The sequence below is a fragment of the Euprymna scolopes genome, chromosome 2, assembly GCF_053919585.1.
Source record: "Euprymna scolopes isolate OS-2025 chromosome 2, ASM5391958v1, whole genome shotgun sequence".
Taxonomy (NCBI): domain Eukaryota; kingdom Metazoa; phylum Mollusca; class Cephalopoda; order Sepiida; family Sepiolidae; genus Euprymna; species Euprymna scolopes.
The window spans coordinates 202,539,351-202,562,764 of record NC_136483.1 but is presented as its reverse complement, the minus strand read 5'-3'; the positions used below and the strand labels follow the sequence as shown (position 1 = coordinate 202,562,764).

At 30.7% G+C, this 23,414-nt stretch overlaps 1 protein-coding gene across 1 annotated transcript in view; it reads left to right on the top strand.

Annotated features, from left to right (window-relative positions):
* Positions 1-23,414, top strand: part of LOC145302249 (ADP-ribosylation factor 3-like) — a 220,313-nt gene that overhangs the window by 193,411 nt on the left and 3,488 nt on the right. Inside the window, exons 2-4 of the mRNA XM_080144642.1 lie at positions 15,409-15,486; positions 19,870-19,943; positions 21,672-21,909. Coding sequence (XP_080000768.1) covers positions 15,409-15,486; positions 19,870-19,943; positions 21,672-21,909 — 390 coding nt within the window. The remainder of the gene's footprint in view (positions 1-15,408; positions 15,487-19,869; positions 19,944-21,671; positions 21,910-23,414) is intronic.

Below are 23,414 nucleotides of genomic sequence, written 5' to 3'. Positions count from 1 at the left end.
GCAAGTCATTTCTTCGTTTGCATATTTTAAGACTAAATATTAATCAGAAGTGACTTTCCAGGGCATTCATCGTCAAACCCAAATATCAGCTGACATGATATTGTAAAAAAAAAAAAAAGACACAGGCGGAATTTGATAAACGACATTTTTATTTTTTTATTTTTTTAATATTATTTTTTTTTTAATATTTTTTTTTATGACATTATTCTTTTTTTTTTTTTTTTAATATTATTTTTTTTTTAATATTATTATTTTTTTAACATTATTTTTTTTAATATTATTTTATTTTTTTTAATATTATTTTTTTTAATATTATTTTTTTTAATATTATTTTTTTTTTAACATTATTGTTTTTTAAATATTTTTTTTTGTTTTTTTAACATTATTATTTTTTTTAAATATTATTTTTTTTTTAACATTATTTTTTTTTTTTTAATATTATTTTTTTTTTTTTTTTTTTTTTGCGAATTAGTCCATCGGGCAAATTATTGCTCGTAATATACAATATTCAATAGAGGATTGCTTCTATAGTAATACACACGCAATCTTCATAAATTAAAATATCATGTTTGCATGTATTGTACGATCGCGTAACGCCGGTTGTCCAGCTAATTTAGTGAGTAAATTGCAAAATACTGCTAATTAGAACTATTAAAGTAGATTGTCCAATCGCAAAACCGAGCAGTATTTTCGTGTGATTGTATTGGAAAAAGTTAGGCATACAAACTTTCGGTTCCTCCTGGAACCCTCTTCAAAGGCGGGGATACTGAGTAAAGAACACAAGCGCTTAAATGTTTTAGTGATTGTTTTGACAAACGAACGGCTGTTTTTAAATGTTTTCTTTTCACAAATGTTTTTTTAAAAATAGCCTTTTTCTGTTTTTTTCAATGTCTTAAATGTCTACAAATTAAAATCCGTCGTCCAATAAAAAGGGACCAAAAAAATCTGCCTATATCTCTCCTGCATTGTACATCATCTTAAATCTTTCTAATTCCATAAATAACTGCATCTTTGTATTTTAATAAATTAATAATAATATTGTATTTTTAGTATTACTTAACCAGTTTTCAAATCACTTCATCCAAATGAATACAAAATAATGAGTTTGCTCTCCATGCTATACATAATTACAGTATCGTATTTATTATAAGGTGGATTTTTAGTTTTTGAAACTTTAGAATTTGAAAGAACTTTATTTAAGTATGATACTTAATATCTGAAATCCTCAGCTAGCTTTTCTTAAATACTACTTACGTTCGTGTGAATTATTTAAGTCATTATGGTAAAGTCGTTGCAAAATGTACTTATATAAAACTTATGGAATATAAAATTCCAAAAATCCATGAAAAGTCCCTCCTGTTGAGATACTGAAGTACTGACCTATAATTAAATAACGCACGTGTTATTTCTTCTGCCTTTCACAGTAACAATTTATTGGTTAAGTTTGACACTGTTGTCCAAACTTCCAAACTTCTGCATACGAAACGCACTTTCTCTCAACTGCAAAAGCACTTCTGCTGACCGAACTTACTCCTTCAAAATCCAACTTCAAAATGAAGGTCCTCTCTGAACAATCAACCTTCTTTTATATCCAACCAGGAGCATCTCATCTGCATATCAGGTGGTAACATTGCAAGCATATAAAAAGATAAGGCAGCCATTTTTGTGTCTTTGTTCTTCATTCATTTCGTTCCACGACCGACTCGTTGAATTATGCACACGTGCTAGTAAGGTAAGTCACGCGTTTCCCTACAGGCTGAAAACAAGTAGAAACATGGTAATTTAAAATGTTAACAGTAACGTGTTGTCGAAACATTCGTGATAGGCAAACCTCTCACTTATTCCTTAATTGCATACTAAGTATTGTAAAGTTATTCATTTACCTAAACCTTTATTTCGTGTACTTAATTGACTGATATTTCTTCACTGTTTTCACACTCTTAAATTATCATTCATTGACTAAATGTATGTTTAAATATAAGGCTAATACTTACTGTAAGTATATGGTCTTTTATTTATGATACTGGAATAACTGGAATAGTTCACTTGTAAACATCGATGTAAAAGGCCTTGTTACTTTGCCTCCAAGACGAATACCTGGGTCTGTTCTGAATGACAAACAAAAATATTTTTTAAAAAATCGATACCAAACATATATAGTTATCTATATTAGTATACATGCATTATCTATAATATACACTTTTACTCAAAAGATTACCTATGAAATGGATACTTATTAGCCATAGTTTGGACTTATACCTAAAGTTATATAAAGTAGAAACTCTATTTTCTTTCCTTTAGATGGGCAAGAGTATTGTCTCTGCATGAAAACTAAAATCTCAAGTTCGAAACTCATTTTGAATCGTACCCAAACTCCTTATACGATAATTTTTCTAATGTGTTTATTAATCCACAAAAAATATTTAATCCTCATTTAAATCTAGTAAATACTAACTTTAAATCTACACCCATTACTCATACATATCCCCAAGCCTTTCCATTCATAACGTGTGAATAACAACATCTTCCGATCTTAATCTTATTTTGAGGAGTGCAACTTCGTAGCAGAAACTAACTACCTTTGATACTAATGCGATTAACTCTAACCCTAACCCATGCGGGTTAGGGTTAGAAATACCCGGCTTTGAAACCAGGCACGGGGCTAACCCTCTTAGTTGATGGACCTATAAATCTCGTTAGGTTATCCATCTACGAGAAGTGAAACTCCTATGTCAAACCTGTGCCACTCACCTCATATGTCTTAGCACTAAACGGGGAAGGGAGGCCTCCTCAGCACTGGTTGACAACCTTCCAAGAGCTGGTGATTTGATCAAATTACCAGTTTGTAGAGCTAAGCTGCTTTAGGGGTAGGTAGGCTCTGCCTAACACCCGACTTCCATACTTCTCCTTTGCCTGTTAGTAAGGAGTGCAAGTGCGATCACAGGGATTCATTAGAGATGCTCAGTGTTTGGCCTTGTTTCCTCACTAGGGCAATGAATGTTGACCCCACACCTGCCTCATTCCCTTCCCCTTAACTGGGCATCTTGGGAGTGCTTGCTTACCATGTATGCTAACATGATTGGATTGAGCCACTCTTGTTTGACAGGTTTGAAGGTACCGGTTTGACAGGTTAGTCTGGCTGCTGACAGTACAGGAGCCCTAACTCTTTGGTAGTGCTTAGAGCAACCACTCTATCATCAGTTGTATAATATCGGGATGATTGTAGAGCCATGGCACGAATGGAAAAAGACCCTGCACTTATATCCGGTGGGCATTCCCGATGCCACACTCCTGAGGACGAGGAGTTGGCTGATAGTCTACTTGTGTGGCATGGTGGTGGCAATGCACGTCCAATTTACTTAGAATCCCTCACCCTAAACTTAAATTATTAAAACGACAGCTCAATCCAAAATAACGATTAAACAAGACACGTATAATGCTTCACCTCCTCTCTTGAGGATCGCATTTACGAATATCTATCGACTTAGAACATTTACGAATATCTATCGACTTAGAACATTTACGAATATCTATCGACTTAGAACATTTACGAATATCTATCGACTTAGAACATTTACGAATATCTATCGACTTAGAACATTTACGAATATCTATCGACTTAGAACATTTACGAATATCTATCGACTTAGAACTCACTTAGACAAGGTAGTATCACTAGCAAACTCCCTGGATATCTTAGTGCTAAGTGAAACTAACTTTCACCCCCCCCCCATCCCTCTAAACCATTTTAACATGTCTGGTTATCTTCCACTTGGTCATAAGGACTCTGACAGACACATGCACGGACTTGTAGTCTATATTCGTAACAACCTCCCCATAACTAGGAAATTTAAACTAGAATTAGACGACCAGGCCTTCATGTGCTTTAAACTAATTTTACAACATAACGTTAGCTACTTATACAACAAGCTATTTCTGACAACAGTTCTTGAGGATTGTGTAGCAAATGTCCATTTCTCCCTTGGAAATTCTGATCACGCTGTGATAATGATAGAAATCAACCTAACCTTTCGATCCCAAGTTGGAGAGTCATTGCTCAAAGCGACAAGGTACTACATTAAGGCTGACTGGGATCACATCAGAGATGCTTCAAATATATTTTCTCTTCCTGCTGAACAGTGCGAAAATGAGACCCCTTAAAGTTCAAAGCGGCAATTGAAGCGCATGTTCCCACAGGTAAGTTCTCTAGCAAACCCCGCTCTGCCCTAATGGTTTATTTCTACCTGCGCAGATGCCATTGCTCAAAGGCAGCATGCATACCACAGATTATCCGACATAAATTCAGTACAAATAGATAAAAGTTTATAGAAGCTAGAAAAAAAGAAATAAACAGCCAAAACCACCACAAAACGTATTGAAGCACAGTAATTAGGAACTCGTGATTTCTGAAAAATCTATAATAGCGTAGTAAATAATGAGCAATCAACAATCCTCCACTATACAGCAATTTTGAAGTTGTTTGCACAGAAAATAAGAAGGCTAATCTGCTTACCCGTCGGTTTGCCTCCAACTTTACTTTAGACCCAGCAAACTACTCCCTCCCTGATTTTCCTCTGCAGACAGAAACCACACTAGATGATCTGAAAAGCACCCCTTCTCAAGTGCATGATGTAAAAAAACCTAGATATCTCAAAGACCTGATCTCATCCCGGCTGTACTATTAAAAAAATGCTCCGCTGAGGTTGCTCTAGTTCTCTCTAAACTCTTCAAAAAATGCCTTAACGAAATTTGCTTTCCTGACTGCTGGAAAATGCTTCTGTGGTAACAGTTTACAAGAATTCTGGCAAAAGAACTTACCCATTAAATTATCGCCCCATTAATCTCTTCCCTCTTTTCGCCAAAATATTTGAGTCCATAATTAACCAAGCTCTAGTCCACCACCTCACAGCTACTAAACCTACCCAACCGACAGTATGGGTTAAGGCAAGCTCGTTCTAACGCAGATGCCTTTAACAGGGTATGGCACGGTGGTCTTCTCATGAAAATCAAATCCTATGGTATTACTGGACGAATACTTAACATAATTAAACCCTTCTTAAATAAGAGAAGAATCCAGGTTTTCATCGATGGTCGTATGTCTAAACAATATGATATAAATGCTGGTGTATCTCAGGGGTCGATCTTGGACCTTTATTATTCCCGATATTCATAAATGACCTCCCAGATAAAATTGTTTCTGAGATGGGTATATTTGCTGATGACACCACTCTCTATAACAAACTTGAGGGAAAAACAAATGAACACGTATCTAAGGAAATGGCGGAAACAATAGAGGAAGCCCTTCAATCTGTAGTGGAATGAGGACAGAAATGGACGGTCACATTCAATACTGCCAAAACTAAGCTTGTTTCCTTTAATAATTACAAGAAACCTGCTCAACAACTAATATCCATGGTTAATGATTAGAGCTAGGTGATGAACTACAAGCCCTTGTACCCACTTGGTGGAAATATACCCGACAAACCCGTCAAACAGCAAAATCCCGCTCCTACACAGTAGAGATCTCCAGATGTAATAAATCCTTCTACTCTAATAGTTTCTTCCACAGAACTGTCAGACTTTGGAATTCCCTTCCGGGTTCCTGCTTCCCTAACAGTACTGACATGCAGAAGTTCAAGTGTAATGTAAACAGACATCTTGCTGCTCAACTCCCTACATAGTATCCCTACAAATTTTGTCCCAGATAGTAGCCCCTACATCATATATATATATATATATATATATATATATATATATATAATCTATTCTATTATATCAATAAAAGTGAGAATGCGTGTGTGTAAGGACACTTCTCAACCTATATACTCAACCATTTTTTATCTACAGACTTAAATTTTGGTATATAGGGTATTCAGACATGTGGAAAACTTTTTAATTGGCTTTCATCTGGGAAAGGGGCTGCTAAGGGTCAAAATTGAAAATTTTGGTACTTGGGAGTCATCGAATTTTTATGTTTATCAACCTTTTTCACAAATGCGAATGTATGAATAGTTCGCATGACAAATTTCTTATGTTGAGAATAAGTAGGTTTGAAAATACTGTTTAAAAATCATATTAAGCTGGTCTAATGATTATCGTACTTGACTCACTGTCTTTAGGTTTTGGTTTCGGTCTTAGCTGGGGGGGGTTGTGTGTGTGTTTTTTTTATTTACAAGAAGTGAACTGCTTATAAAAACATAATACTCGTATGCACATATGAATTAAAATATAATATTTATGCGTATTTTACGACCGGGCAACGCCGAGCGGCCTGCTAGTAAAATAAAAAATGAATGAAACATGTCTACCTTTAATGGTATCTTAATTTTATGCCTTCCAATTGAGTGAATTGTCTGTAAAAATCCTGATGATCCACTCAGTTGAGTAAATGGATTGCTTTATTGACCGTTAAGTCCGTTGTCATGGCAACGGTTTCTTTGATGTTGTTGGCTTCATTCTTCGGTGGGTCAACTGCACTTAACAGGTTGCTCAAAATTCAATCAAACAAACCTGATTTAATGACGAAGACCGGGGCGATTTTAATATGAATCTAAACATGTCGCGTTCTTTGTCCATTTCTCGCCATTTTGTGTTTCAAGTCTAATCCATGCTAATAGGCTCAGAAATAATATAAGGCATCTCAGCAATCACGCATATTAATTTACTCAAACCATTGTCTGTTGTATACGTCATCATACGTCCATAAGAAATAGACGGTGTTAGTTAAGTTGGCGACACCACCCAATTACGTTCCATGATTTCTTGTTTCTTTTATTTCATTTTCGCACAAAAAAAAATGCCTTAAAATATAATAAGTTTATGTGCGTATTTATTTTTTTACATTTTTATTCGTTATTTCGGTGAAAATCTGTTTGCAAATAAATATTTTTTAATGTAAATAATCATATTTTTTAATTTAAATAATCATATTTTGTAATGTAAATAATCATATTTTTTATGTAAATAATCATATTTTTTATGTAAATAATCATATATATTATTTTTACTGTAAATAATCATATTTTGTAATGTAAATAATCATATTTTTTATGTAAATAATCATATATATTATTTTTATTGTAAATAATCATATTTTGTAATGTAAATAATCATATTTTTATGTAAATAATCATATTTTTATGTAAATAATCATATTTTTTTAATGTAAATGTTCATATATTTTTTAATATAAATAATCATATATTTTTTAATGTAAATAATCATATTTTTTAATGTAAATAATCATATTTTTTTATGTAAATAATCATATTTTTTAATGTAAATGTTCATATATTTTTTAATGTAAATAATCATATTTTTTTATGTAAATAATCATATTTTTTAATGTAAATGTTCATATATTTTTTAATATAAATAATCATATATTTTGTAATGTAAATAATCATATTTTTTATGTAAATAATCATATTTTTTATGTAAATCATCATATTTTTTAATGTAAATAATCATATTTTTATGCAAATAATCATATATATTATTTTTAATGTAAATAATCATATTTTTTAATGTAAATAATCATTTTTTAATGTAAATAATCTTATATTTTTTAATGTAAATAATCATATTTTTTAATGTAAATAATCATATTTTTTATGTAAATAATCATATACATTATTTTTATTGTAAATAATCATATTTTTAATGTAAATAATCATATTTTATATGTAAATAATCATATTTTATATGTAAATAGTCATATTTTTTAATGTAAATGTTCATATATTTTTAATGTAAATAATCATATATTTTGTAATGTAAATAATCATATTTTTTAATGTAAATAATCATATTTTTTATGTAAATAATCATATTTTTTATGCAAATAATCATATATATTATTTTTAATGTAAATAATCATATATTTAATGTAAATAATAATTTTTTTAATGTAAATAATCTTATATTTTTTAATGTAAATCATCATATTTTTTAATGTAAATAATCATATTTTTTATGTAAATAATCATATTTTTTATGTAAATAATTATATTTTTAATGTAAATAATTATATTTTTAATGTAAATAATCATATTTTTTATGTAAATAATCATATTTTTATGTACATAATCATTTTTTTATGTAAATAATCATATTTTTAATGTAAATAATCATATTTTTTAATGTAAATAATCATATTTTTAATGTAAATAATCATATATATCTTTTAATGTAAATAATCATATTTTTTAATGTAAATAATCATATTTTTTAATGTAAATAATCATATATATCTTTTAATGTAAATAATCATATTTTTTTATTTAAATAATCATATTATTTATGTAAATAATCATATTTTTGTGAAAAAAATAGAAGTGAAAAATACATAAAAGTAAAACGGGTACGGGTAATAATGGCGGAAAAAAGATAGGGAATACATAATTTTGAAAGTCGGTTTATCATAAGTTTTTTGTTTGTATTTGAAACATTAAAGCCTAAAGTTAATTTCGGAAAGGGAACAAAATATTTGTACATGTAAAAAAAACAGTTATAATGAAAAGTGTTTTCACGGCGACATTGGGAAATTGACAAATTCAGCTAAATTTTGAAGTTAAATAAATTCATTGTAAAAATCCTTAGAAAGATAAATATTAGTTTTCTGGGTCTATTTTAAAGGTAATTAGTAAAGTCTTAAGATATTTAATTAAATGATAAAAAAAAAACCTTGTTTGTACAAAAGTAGCTTAATTAGCTCCTAAAAGCGAAATATTCTGGCTTCGCACAAACAAAAACAAGCGAAGTCGTCTAAAAATGCGTTCTACTGAAGCCCAGAGGGAGGTAGGGAGTGCTGGTTTTCTTCCCCCCACCCCGACTGTGCATCCGTACATTCTTATCGTGAACGTTTGTATAATTGTTACCATTTTTTTAATTTAATTAATATAATTATTTTTCTGGGTTCCTGCTTTGAAATTAAAACTTTTATTTTGTTTTTCAAGATTATATAAAAATCACGCTGAAAGTTAAACGTTTATTCAGGCAATGAAAATATTGGAATCTTACATATAAAAATTACGTGAAACATGTAATCTTAAAAAACTATTTTTTGCAATTATAATTTCTGTGTAAAAATATTAAATAAACAATGCTTAATTCAATGATAATATCGATAGTTCAAGAAATTAATTTCTCTTCGGGTTATATCGAATTAATTTAGGGACTTTTTGTATTGTTCCTAAAAATATTTTTAAAACATTATTATTTTTGCAATTTACGATGCTTTATCTTTAAAAAAAAAAAAAAAGCAAAAAATAGTGTGGGACCTATTAAGTTTGAGACTCTTTTGAGGGCCATGTTTAAGGGGGGGGAGATTAGTGATAGAGACACCAGCCTAGATATGATAGCAATACTTCATACATGGACAAATGGTGGTTTTGTAAAAAGATACTCGCAGATGGGAGTGATTTTCTAGCACGGTAGAAAGAGTTTACTTTCTTTGCAGCAACCTTGGCAATGTCCTCAGTGCATTTGCTCCACTTCATGTTACCTGTGAATATTAGAGTTTGAATTGTGTGTGTGTGTGTGTGTGTGTGTGTGTGTGTGTGTGTGTGTGTGTGTGTGCACACACAAATCCTGGGAAAGAAAACAAAACTACAGGTACGATATTCATTATTTTTAATCGAACAATTCGCCGATTTGTGCGCAGGTAAATATTTGGTCACCCATAAGAATATATCTTATCCAACATTTATGTGCGCATACACACATTTATTTCTTGAGAGAAACGGTGGTGGTGGCGGTGGTGGTGGTGGTGGTGGTGGTGGTGGTGGTGATGGTGGTGGATTCGATCAAATCAATCAAAATCCATAGATGGTGCCATTAGAAAATATTGGACCAAAAATTTGCCGAATCGAACAAAAGTCAGTGAAGCGTTTTAAACAAAGTTTTTAGTTTTTTGTTATTAATGAGATTATTGATTTGGGGAATGGAAGAAAAACTAAACTGTTTTCGCAATTACGTGACAACTTATTATTATTTATTTGGATATATATATATATATATATATATATATATATATATATATATATATATATATATATACACACACACACACATAGTAATTTATAAAATATATATGGCGATTAAGCTACACTGAAGACTCTGCGTTCCATCCACTCTAGGATTCTTAACTAGCTCTACCTACGTATTGAGCACTTTTTAAGTAAATTCTTAAAGTTTATGCATAAATTTATACTTTCGTATATTAATTTTATGTGAGTAAATGAAGTAGTTATATATATATATATATATATATATATATATATATATATATATATATATATATATATATATATATATATACTGTGAAAGCAAAATCAAGACTTCAAAAAAGGTGTTGATGGCAACAAAAAGTGTATTTCATTTTACGTTACAATTGTTTCCATGTCCAGTCGAACAATTTCAAACATTATTTTTGCCTTAAAACTCATTGATATATGAAAATTTACTGAATTACATGAATTCAGTATATACCATACAAGTCTATATATAGCCAAGTACGTCCAAGGATGGAATACTGCTGCCATATCTGGCCAGGGGCTGCTAAAAACAGCCTATCCTGCCTTGACAGAGTACAAAATAGACTTTGTGGCTTAGTGGGGGATGCCCTTTTCTCTACCCTGCAACCTCTCTCCCACAGAAGAGATGTTGCGAGCCTATCCTTGTTTTATCGTTATTTTCATGGCAGGTGCTCGTCTGAACTCCAATCTCTGGTCCACCCTCGCCAATCCTTCACGAAAAACACCCGTCTAGCCGAATCCACTGTGAAAAATTTCCCCCACTCTTTATCTGTGCCTAAATCAAAACGTGGATTCCATGAACAAAGCTTCTTTCTTAGAACTGCACGCCTGTGGAACTCTGTTCTGTCTGCCTGCTTCCCACCTGACTACAACTTGGATGTGTTCAAGTCCAACGTTAACAAATTCCTAATGAACCGCCCCCTTAAGTAAACACTTCATCAAATCTCCACACTAACGTAATGTACTTGCAATAACCCTTATCCCTGAGTGACTTCCGGGCCTTGATAAGTGGTGACCACTATGTAAAATATATATATATATATATATATATATATATATATATATATATATATGCATAAATTAAAATATCATTATAAAATATAAAATCTGCATAAATTAAAGTATCATTATTAAAGATTTTATGACTGGCCATATATGATGCACTTGATCTGCAAACCACATTTTTCTTTGTTCGATTTTAGCAAGGATGGGTTTCTTCACATGTATATATAAAAATATAAAGTACCGTTGGTTCCATACAAAATCCTAATGCAGCTTTGTTGCCATATATATTTTCAAAAATTACTACTTACTTTACACATATATATATATTAAGACTGAAGGATCGGTCGAAAATTATGTACTTATAAAAAAAGTTTTTTAATTTTTTTTCATAATATTATTATTTTGTATTCCTGCACGTCACCAATTAAAAACGAATAAAGAAAAGTTATAAGCTTTTATACTTTTCGCATTCTTTTTTATTCATATATATATATATATATATATATATATATATATATATATATATATATATATATAGTCCTGGTCAAAATCATAAGACCACTTAAGAAAGTAAGCGTTTACGCATATTATCGACTTTTTAATCAAACAAATGGTTGAAACCATTGCCAAAAGGGAAAGTATGATGGAAAAAATGAAATCTGCTTCATTCGAAACCTTAACCCTGATCTAATAATTATTTAAAAAAAAAAAAAATTCGATAATATTATCGTAAACGCTTACTTTCTTAAGTGGTCTTATGATTTTGACAGGACTGTATATACATATATATATATATATATATATATATATATATATATATATATATATATATATATATATATATATATATTTGCTACAACTGCTATTCTCAGTCGGTGCAATATATATATATATATATATATATATATATATATATATATATAGAGAGAGAGAGAGAGAGAGAGAGAGAGAGAGGGGGGAGAAAGAGAGAGAATAAATGACAAAAAGTTATATTCCAAAATTTGTGATGTTGACCATCTTATAATTTATTCCTTTAATTCAGTTGACTTATACAATTCTTGACAGTATCTGTTTCGTAGCGCAAAACCAATCACTTAATTATTATATTAATCAATGAATCTATTATGCCCTTAACTCATCAGAAGAAATAGCAACAATCAATCCGTCAAAAGGAATTGAAATGTGATTTGACGATAAAAATCCAAAAATTGGAAGAGAAGTTGCAAATACCTTTATATTTTTTCATTAAGCCATATTGAATTTTTTTCATATATATATATATATATATATATATATTCGTTTAATCCTTTAAGAAAGATGCACTCTCAGTCTTCGTTAAGATGTGCATCTCAGAGAAGGAAAAATCTAATATAAACCTGAGGTTCACTGTCTGCTGTCTTGTGGCAACCATTGCACCGACTGAGATTAGCAGTTGTACCAAAAAGTGTGGATGGTTCTAAACGAAGCGTTCATCACTATAAACGAATTGCATCAACTGAGAATATTAGGAAAAGCTGTTCTTATTTTTTGAACATGGAATTCCTGTTTCCAATGCTTTTTGCAATCCAACAAATCGTTCGATTTTATAAAAAGACAAATATTTGGTGTAAAACTTTTGTGACTTGCAAATAAAAACTTCTTTAGCTTATTCCTGCAGTGAAACTTAGTAAGTTTTAGTAAAACTCTTTTTTCGATGACCTTGTGCCAACATCTCATATTAGTTCTAACCATATGTTATAAAGATTTTCTTTCTTACTTTGCTTCATTTTCTCCCCGGCACCACCTCGTTCCAACACCAATTTATTCCTCCTCCCATCAACCTTTCCAAAGTTTTTTCCCTCATTAAGAAAACCTTTTGATTAATTGTGACCACCACAGTCAGACAAATAGGCACCAAATGGTACCACCACCCCAGAAAACGGTGGGGAAGGAGGGGAATTTCTTTAGATCTTAGGTGAGGTTAGGGTGAACGAGGTGGGGTCTCATATTAAAAATCAAATTGTTCTACTTTACTGAGGTCTTAATTTATAAGTCCTTAGAAATCAAGGGGCCCTTTCATAAAGCTAAAGTTTGATTTCTGTGAGCATTTCATTAAAATTACGTTTTTACTTTTGAGTTCATAAAAACATTATTTTGAACATTAATTTTTTATTAATTTGAAGATTTATTGTTTTTTAACATTCATTTTTGATAATTTGAATATTAATTTTTTATTAATTTTAATATATATTTTTTATTAATTTGAATATATATTTTTTATTAATTTGAATATTAATTTTTTATTAATTTTAATATATATTTTTTATTATTTTGAATATATATTTTTTATTAATTTGAATATTAACTTTTTATTAATATTAACATTAATTTTTATTTATTTGAACATTTGCTTTTTATTAATTTGGATATTTATTTGAGGTTACATAACTTGAGGTAACATAATTTAAGGTTACATAATTTGAGGTAACATGAAGTGAGGTTACATAATTTGAGGTTACATAATTTGAGATTACATAATTTGAGGTTACATAATTTAAGGTTACATATTTGGGGTTACATATTTTGGTGTAACATAATTTGAGGCTACATAATTTTAGGTTACATAATTTGAGGTTACATAATTTGATGTAACATAATTTGAGGTTACATAATTTGAGATTACATAATTTGATGTAACATAATTTGAGGTTACATAATTTGAGGTAACATGAAGTTAGGTTACATAATTTGAAGTAACATAATTTAAGGTAATATAATTTGCGGTAAAATAATTTCGAATGTATGTTATTTCGAATATTTAGTCAGAGTTTACCTGTACGGTGAAGTATCAGATTGTCCTGACAAACCCAAATGCAGAGAGACCTTATGTTGCGTTATGGAATATATATATATATATATATATATATATATATATATATATATATATATATATATATAAGCTAGTGAATATATAAATATAAATTTTTTTCTAAAAAACAACTGTTTTGTTGTTATTCACAAAATCAACACAGAAACGAATTAATTAACATAAATTTTTTATTTACAATTAAATTTTTGGCCATCTACGTTTTGTTGTAGAGGTTGATTTCTGAGTGTGATGGCGACGGCTGAGAACTGTTAATTACGTTGGAAGTCTTTCAATCTGCCATCTTATCTCTTCTTTAAGTTGTTTATGTAAGCTGTCTTATATAAACATCAATTGATATTCCTGGGATGTAAATATTAAAAATATTACATTGTTCTTTTTTATTTTGCATTGCACAATTCATAACCTATCAACTTGGAATGTAACATGTCTTTGTTTTTTGTCATAATTACAATTCCACTCATTTATGGGACACAAGAATGTAGATCAAAAATCCATCTGGAATGTGCACACCTCTGATTTCATTGGCGTCGCTGCAGCTCCAAATGCAACACTTACACACTCAAAGGATATTGTCTTGTAGGCATTCAATGTCTCTTCTTACTTTATGTTGTCTAATGTGTGCATTTAAATCTGGCATTCTGGGTTCACGTCTTACCCTCGATGATGTTTAATTATTATTTTTTTCTAATACCCTTGGAAAATTAATGTAACTGTTTCTCCTTCCAATAGCTATGAAAGAAATAGTAAGGTAGACTATACCATTAAGCCTTGCTAGAGTAACTAACTTTAAGTGTCACTTACAACTGACTTTTACTTAGTGCTTTAGAGAAGGTCGAAAGTTACATCGGCTGAAACGTTGTGAAAATAACACACAAGATGAGAACAGTAGTTCAAAAAATACAAATAATATGAATTATCAATCCTCATCTCAAAAATGACAATTTTTTTTCTTCAATCGAATATTTGAACATAATTTTCTATTCAATCCATAACTGGGGAGGAATGCTTATACCTTCTCAGTGGTAGTAAAGTGGTAGTATAGTGGCATTATAGTGTAAGTAAAAGTGGTAGATTTAAATGAGGGGAGAAGGAGTGTGTTGTTCGCAAGTGCGGACAATGAATTTGCCATTTCATGTTCAAGTTTTATCAAAGTTGTTCCTCAAATACTCTTAAAAGTTTTCAATCAGTTTCTCTAGTAGTGTAGACTATACCATCAACTCTTAGTAGAGCAATTCTTTTATCTAATTGTTTGGTAAAGCACTTCTTTTATCAAATTGTTTATCATAAGTTTTCAATCCGTCTCCCTCTAGCAGTGTAGACTATAACATCAACCCTTGATAGAGCAAATTTTTTTGGTTGGTTTGATTTGGTTTGGTTTGATGGGACACTTCAAATATTTTTTTGATTCCAATACAATTACCGATTAATATTTTTTTGTTTTTGTGAATATTTAAATTTTCCATAATTTTCATTCTTTTTGTTTTAATTCCATTCCAGGTTTGGATGCTGCGGGCAAAACGACAATACTCTACAGACTCAAACTGGGTGAACTGGTCACTACGATATCGACAATTGGTCAGTACAGCAACTACGCTTTCTTTATTAATTGGTTGGACAATCTAAAATAAAATGAAATTCTTCCACACCAATCAATTATTTAAACAGAAGCTCATCATGTAAACAGCTGGAGTTTTGTTGTATTGCTAACACAGAGCAGTAGTTTTTTTTTTTTTTTACAGAGTAAGTCACCACTTATCAAGGCTCAAAGGCCCATCGAGGATAAGGGTTAATGCGTGTATGGAGATATAGTAGAATGGGTAGAAATTGATTTTTTAAGGGGATGCCTAAGCAAGAATTTGTTTACATTGGACTTGAAGATGACAACGTTGTAGTCAGTCGGAGAGCAAGCTAGTGGAACAGAGTTCCACAACCAGGCAGTTTTAGGAAAGAAGCTTTGTTCATGGAACTTGCGTTTAGATTTAGGCACAGATAAAGAGTGTGGTAAAGTGTTGATAGTGGCTGTAGCTAGACGAGTGTTTTTGTGAAAGTTTGGTAAAGGAAGACCATAGATTGAAGCTCAGACGAGCACCTGCCATAAAAATAGCAATAGAGCAGAACCAGGCTCGCAACATCTCTTCTGTGGGGAAGAGGCTGCAGAGAGGAGTAAAGGGCATCACCTACTAGATTTCAAAGCCGGTTTTAAACTGTCGTGGCAGGATAGTATACTTAGTTTATATCTTTCTTTCTTTTTTTTTTATCCTATTTACTTGTCTCCCCACGAGGGCAGAGTTAGACACAAGGTCGGTTTCAATGTGAGGAAAATCCAGCTTCCTAAAAAGGGATGCTTTGGATAGGAACAAAAATAAAAATTGTCTCAGTCATGAAGGATTTCTCCTCCACTGACCGAGGACTTAAAAAGCCGATGTGTAGCATCAGAACAGATACTACACTGTGATCTTGTTCCGAAGGCCAAGGTTGCAACCGTCTTTTTTTAATAAGAGCAATTGTAAAAGTTATTAATAAAAACAGCACCAAATCATTACATTACCCTCCCAAACATAAACATTGGAGGAGGTAATGCTTGAGCAGATGGTATCATAACAGCAGAATAGACACTACACGAGTACGACCCCTCCCCCAATAAGCATTAATTTGAAATAGTATCAGAGACTGAATTTAATATTAAAAGATTGTAATAGTATAGTTTCGCCTTCAGAGCTACTAAAGCTTTGTTTTTCTAACGAAATCGCTCCAGACAAGGCATGAAGTCATTTGATGTAAGAAGTTAAATAAAATAAAATAAAATAAAACTATTTCAAAGCAAAAAAAAACGATCCAACGATAAGTATGATAGATTCCGGCCTAGAAAGCAGCAAATCTTTTCCTTTGTCAGAATCATAGCTCATAAAAAATGGAGACTAAAGGACAAAATAAACGAAAGAAACTTTTTTTTTTTACTCATTTTTTTGTTTTTAATTCTTTACAGAACTGAGGTTGGTGACGTCAAAAATATTCAACAAGTTCTTAAGAATTGCATAAAAGTGAATATCTTAGACGAGAAGAGACGTCACACCTCGAAGTTACACGAAATAAGTTTGAGGTGAGGCTGTTTTTCTCGCATAAAAGATTACCGGTGCATTCCTAAGTTTACAATCAACAACAGAAAATTCTTGTAAGTTGATGCAACGCTGATAAAAAAAAATGCAAGAAAGAAAAACGAAAAATAAAAAGCAAAAGACAAAAAAAAGTTGAGTTAGTCGATGAGGCTGATCAGTCCAAGGGAGGTAACTCGTTTGTGTTAGCCTTTTTTTTTTTTTTTGTACTTTTGAGTCACCATTTATTTATCAAAACCAAACGTTACTCAAGGATTACTTTTAGTTAAGTGAATAGATTCACACTTGGATGATGAAGAATATTATGAGAGGATTGAAAATAATGAATTGAATGAACAAAATTGAATGACTTAGGACGACAACAGACATCTGACTTTTAGTGTCGATTTAAAGAACCTATCCTCCCAGGCATTACCTTTTCTTTTCAGAGTATAGAGATGCATGTATGTCTGTTGCTTAAGGTTCCCTCATTTGTGAAGAAGTGCCGATGAAACTATATGGGGATTTTTGTTCCCCTTTCTTTTTGTGGTACTTCTGCATTACATGGACGGCGCCATTTTTGTGCGTTTCGCTAAACTTTTGCCAGGTGGCGCTTAGGACCAAGTTCATTGATTTCATTCCATTCAAATTGTTTAACTTTGTTGGCCCTTCAACAGATTCAACAGATTCAACAGATTCAACAGACGCTACAAAAGATTAAAACTACATTTTGTTCAGTGACAATTTTACTTTAATTCAAAAAAATGTTTCGAAAAAAAAAATCCAAAGTTGTTTTAATTCGAAAAATGTTCCATTTAAATTATTAAATTGTTTGAAAAAGAAATCCAATTTTACTTAAATTCAAAAAATGTTTTGGGAAAACAAAATCCAATGTTGCTTTAATTCAAAAGTGATCGATAAAGAAATTTATTTATCAATTTTATCGAAACCTCTACTCCTGTTATTCAATAATCTTTTTAATCTCTTTTTTTTTGTTGTTTTGTTTTTGAGGGAGATATATTTTTTTAAAAGCTGTTCGCCTCCCTAAATTATATTTTTAAAAATATTTTTTTTTTTTCTTTTTGATGGTGGGGGGGGGGCTCTTTTTAAAACTATATCTACTTCAGTATTTTCTTTAATTTTCTATTTTTGAGCGATTATTGAGACTTCCAAAATATGATCCTCTCATGTCAGACATTTTTTTTGTTTGTTTGTTATAAAGTAACACTCGACACTATTTGTTTTTTTTTGGGGGGGGGGGTTTACTGAATAAACGCTTTAAAATAGATTAAATCGCTAAAAACTTACAAAGCTAGGTAGAAAACGAACACTTAGAAAAAATCGATTTTATCTTTTTTAAAACAACACTAAACAAGTAAAACATTTTTTTTTTTTAATATTTTTAAAAAATATTACGGGGTGTGTATTCGCTTTTGAAAACAATATCTTTTTCAAGAACGGTCATGACGCGCTTTTCACTTTTCTTCCTAGCAAAAATGGACGAGTTTTCCATGGACGAGTTTTCCATGGACGAGTTTTCCTTGACGAGTTTTCCATGGACGCGTTTTCCAGGCACTGTACAAACACATTGCCGGACAAAAAGTCACTACAAAAGTTGAAAACCACATAAATGAAAGAATTAAAATAAACAAAATAACAAATATTACAAAGATTTTATTGAATTTAATTATTTTTAAATTTCTGAAACTCTAAGACCAGATACTGCGTCTGTGTTTCTCGTCTATGAATAAGTTGAATAAATACACATTGAAGTTTTTAAAAAAAATGTGATTCTTGTCAAAAATATTCCTTATATTAAAATAAAAAACAAAAATAAAGAAAAATCTGTATGGTGTACGTACTAATAACAAAACGAAAATATCATATTCCAAAAATCATATAAATTGATCAAATAGTTTTATTTTTAAATAAGAAAATCAAATTTTATAAGTAACTTAGAAGTAGCTGTTGTGTCCACCATTTTGAAAATAATCTCAAGAAACAAAGGGAGATAACTGAACAATAATTCATACTTACTAGATATATGTAGTAATGCCTACGAATTCCCATTAATTGCTTAAATATATTTTCCCATTAATTGCTTAAATATACTTTTCTTTATAAATATAAAACCACTTGATCAATTTTCATGATTTTTGGAATATGATATATTTTACTAATAATCAAATTTAAATTAAAATAATGGAAAACTAAAACATGATTTTATATTCAATTATTTTTATCTGAGTGTCCACTGTGCAATAATGTTTCCTGCTGGGAAGTCATTGATAAGCATATTTTTTTTCTTTTCTTTTTTTTAAGTTGGTGGTAGTGGGCGGACAAATGTTTAATTTCATTTGTAACGTATAATTAACCATTAAAATTTATACCTAACCGTTACAATTTATCATTTCAATTTATATCAATGTACTATTAAAATTTATAATTAGCCATTAAAATAATTGCCATTAAAATTGATACTCCACCATTAAAATTCTTATTCAACCATTAAAAATTTGCTAATTTAATGATTTTCACTGAATTTCTACACAGTGTGTTAGGAGAAACAGCGTTCTTTTTATGTAATAATTAATTAGTAATCATTATTGCCTTAACATTTAACCTTTAACCATTAACATTTAACCTTTAACTTTTTTTCAGGTGCGTCGAAATTAAATATTTTTGGTTGAGTTTTTCTCTATTGACTTTTTGTTTTGCTACTACAAAAACAAAAACAAAACAAAAAAAAAACAAAATAAAAAAAAATAAAAAAAATAAAAAAACATCCGCAACACATATTGAAAATGTACAACAAAAATTAAATGTTTTATTAATATTTTTTTTCTTTCTTTTCTGTCATCTTCAGGGTTTAATGTGGAAACAATCCAGTATCGAGATATCAGTTTAACAGCTTGGGATATAGGCAGCCGGGATAAGTTTGTAAGTATTTGACCTTTTCAAGTTAGCCAAGTTAATGACGTCATAATGAACAGCATATGATGAGAAACGGGTATTTTATGCGTTATACGATCGCATACCATGTGTAACAGTCACACGTATTAACGGACAGGTGGACCACTGCAGTGATTGTTCACCCCCCCCCAACTAATCGGAAGCTCTGGTATAGGAACACAAATCACCGGACTTCATTCATTCTATTTCGTTCTAATTGGTGCGTATTGGAGTACATTAATCAGAGCGGTAAATACGCATATAAAATTATTTACGCATGGCCAACGTAAATAGAAGGCCGTTCTATCAAAATCATGTAACCCGCTGACGTCACAAAATAAAGTACAAATGCCATCGTTAAGCAATTAACGACTTTTACAAGGATTTTTTTAAAAACAGATGCATTTTAAAATCAATAAATAAATACACTTTTTAAAACATTAAACTTTACTACAATATTTTCCCGGTAAAAATAATCCCTTTTAATTGCACGTGTCTAAATGCAAAATAATTCTTTTTTTTTTTTTTTTTTTTTTTTTTTTAAGAAAATGCAGTCCCATTTGGACCAGTTTTATAAATCCCTCGGCAATCTCTTGGAGAATCGAAACAAAAAATAACTATTCTCGTAACGGTTATCTATTGTCTAATCGTGGCCATTGTACTTTTGACGTCAACAGGTAACGTGAGTTAAATTGAAGGGCTTCTATTTACGTTGGCTACGCTCGACTAGGTTAATATATGTGTTTAGCAATTTATCTCCCAAAGAAAAAAATAAATGAATAAGTTGGTATTTAATCCTTTTTAACAGCAGCGCAGACACTTTTCAAACGTGTGGCAGATGTGTTTCCTACATTTGGTGTACTAGCACTAATATCGAATAAGGAGAACGAAATCCCATGGGTACTGTAAAAATCATCATCATCACCATATGAATCTGAAGATTCTGTTGTTGACATTGGTTTCCCGGATATTTTTGTAGTCAGAATTCTTTCTAAAAAAAGGTCGGATAATCATGGGAGATGTTACGTGAAGATTGCCAATATCCCAAGTTGGAATGATTTTGTGGAACAAACAGGATTTGAACTCACAATACCCAGGTCGTCAGTCTGTGTCGTTAGCCACTTGCCCACCATCACCTCCCAAGAAAAAAGATGTGTTATGCCAGAGCTTCTGATTGGCTGGAAAGGAGGCGCTACCAACCAATACACTGGTCCACTTATCCATTTGACTCCAAATAAAGTCGTAATAATATAATTAGAATATATGAAAGCAGCAAATATCTTAGATCAGCAGGAAAACTCGGCGTTGCTTGGGATTCAATTAGGAAATGTATATTCCTTTGTAAGATACATATTTTTTTCTGTTTCTAGTTTTTAAATTTTACAAATTCAGTTTTTCTGGTGAGGCCCCAGGTTGTCGTCTTCTTCATATTTTTGCAGACATTGGTGATCATGGCTTTCCAGTGTTTTCTGCATTCAGTCCTTCTAATGGTGTTGTCTATGGTTGTGCATCTCCGGATCTTGTTGAGACCAAACTTTGTTCTGTCTCTGTCCCTGCTTTTCTTGGATATAGTTAACTCTAATTGGTTTAGGTTTAGAGTTGAACCTTGTTTTTATTTTGCACACCTAACTCTAATCTTGCTGTATAACCTCTACTCTCTTGTCACAAACCTAAAACGACCAAACGTCACTAATCTAATGAACCTCTGTTTTCCAGAGACCTCTTTTCCGTCATTACTACAAAGGAACCGATGCTGTAGTGTTTGTCATTGATAGTGCCGACCGTGAACGATTGGATGAATTGAGCTATGACGTCATTCGACCAGCTTTTGTAGCTGAGGAATTGGCCAATGCTGTATTTTTGTTTTTAGCGAACAAACAAGATCTGCCGGAAGCAATGACAGTCGATGAAATAACAGATAAACTTTCACTGAAAAATCTCAAACACAACTGGAGTAAGTTTTTTTTTCTTTTTTTAAGCCATTCACTTTTATCGGAACTATTCTCTTCTTTTTTTTCTGAACCATTAATTTTTTTTTCCTAAACCATTCTCTTTTTTTTTTTAACCATTTTTTTTTTTTATTATTCTCTTTATTTTTCTCGAACCATTCACTTTTTTTCGAACCATTCTTTTCTTTTTTTTAATTCCCAAATTATTCATCATCATGGTTGTCCATGTGTGAAACATATTAAATATAAATTAATTTATACTAGCATGGTTATCTGGCGTTGCCCAGGAGCATGGACAACAACTTTAAAAGTTTGTGCAACATCAATTTTTAATATCTCTCTCTCTCTCTCTCTCTCTTTCTCTCTCTCTCTCTCTCGTTCTCCCCCCTCTCTCTCTCTTATTATTGAAAAAAAGTGTAAATAAAAAATATTATTTGATAAAAAAGGTTACAAATATTCTTATTTGTATTTAAACAATATATTTTTAAAATTTTACAAAAATAAACATCTTTTGGTATTAGTGCATCCTTTGAACCCGACGTAATTCAGCGTTCACTCGGCTTTCCATGGGGCATGACATTAACAGCCGGATTATGTCGAGCATCGCCGATGAAATCATAACAATGCTACGTAAGAGAAAATTGCCAAATGTTAAATGTAAAAACATCAAAATGAGAAAAATCTGTCGTAATTTTTAATTTTTATTGTGTGAAGAACAGGTTATAAGTGCTTTTTTTTGCCAAAAATTAATTTTAAGCAAATGTTTTCAAGAAAAGGTTTTCAAGAAAATGTTTTCAAGAAAAGGTTTTCAAGAAAATGTTTTCAAGAAAATGTTTTCAAGAAAAGGTTCAAAGGAACAAGTTTTTTTAAACACGTGTGTTTGTTTAAAAATGTGATTTTTTTAAACACGTGTGTTTGTTTAAAAATGTGATTTTTTTAAACACGTGTGTTTGTTTAAAAATGTGGTTTTTTTAAACACGTGTGTTTGTTTAAAAATGTGTTTTTTTTAAACACGTGTGTTTGTTTAAAAATGTGATTTTTTTAAACACGTGTGTTTGTTTAAAAATGTGATTTTTTTAAACACGTGTGTTTGTTTAAAAATGTGATTTTTTTAAACACGTGTGTTTGTTTAAAAATGTGATTTTTTTAAACACGTGTGTTTGTTTAAAAATGTGTTTTTTTTAAACACGAGTGTTTGTTTAAAAATGTGGTTTTTTTAAACACGTGTGTTTGTTTAAAAATGTGATTTTTTTAAACACGTGTGTTTGTTTAAAAATGTGTTTTTTTTAAACACGAGTGTTTGTTTAAAAATGTGGTTTTTTAAAACACGTGTGTTTGTATAAAAATGTGGTTTTTTTAAACACGAGTGTTTGTTTAAAAATGTGACTTTTTAAACACGTGTGTTTGTTTAAAAATGTGACTTTTTTTAAACACGTGTGTTTGTTTAAAAATGTGATTTTTTTAAACACGAGTGTTTGTTTAAAAATGTGACTTTGTTTTAAGAAGGAAA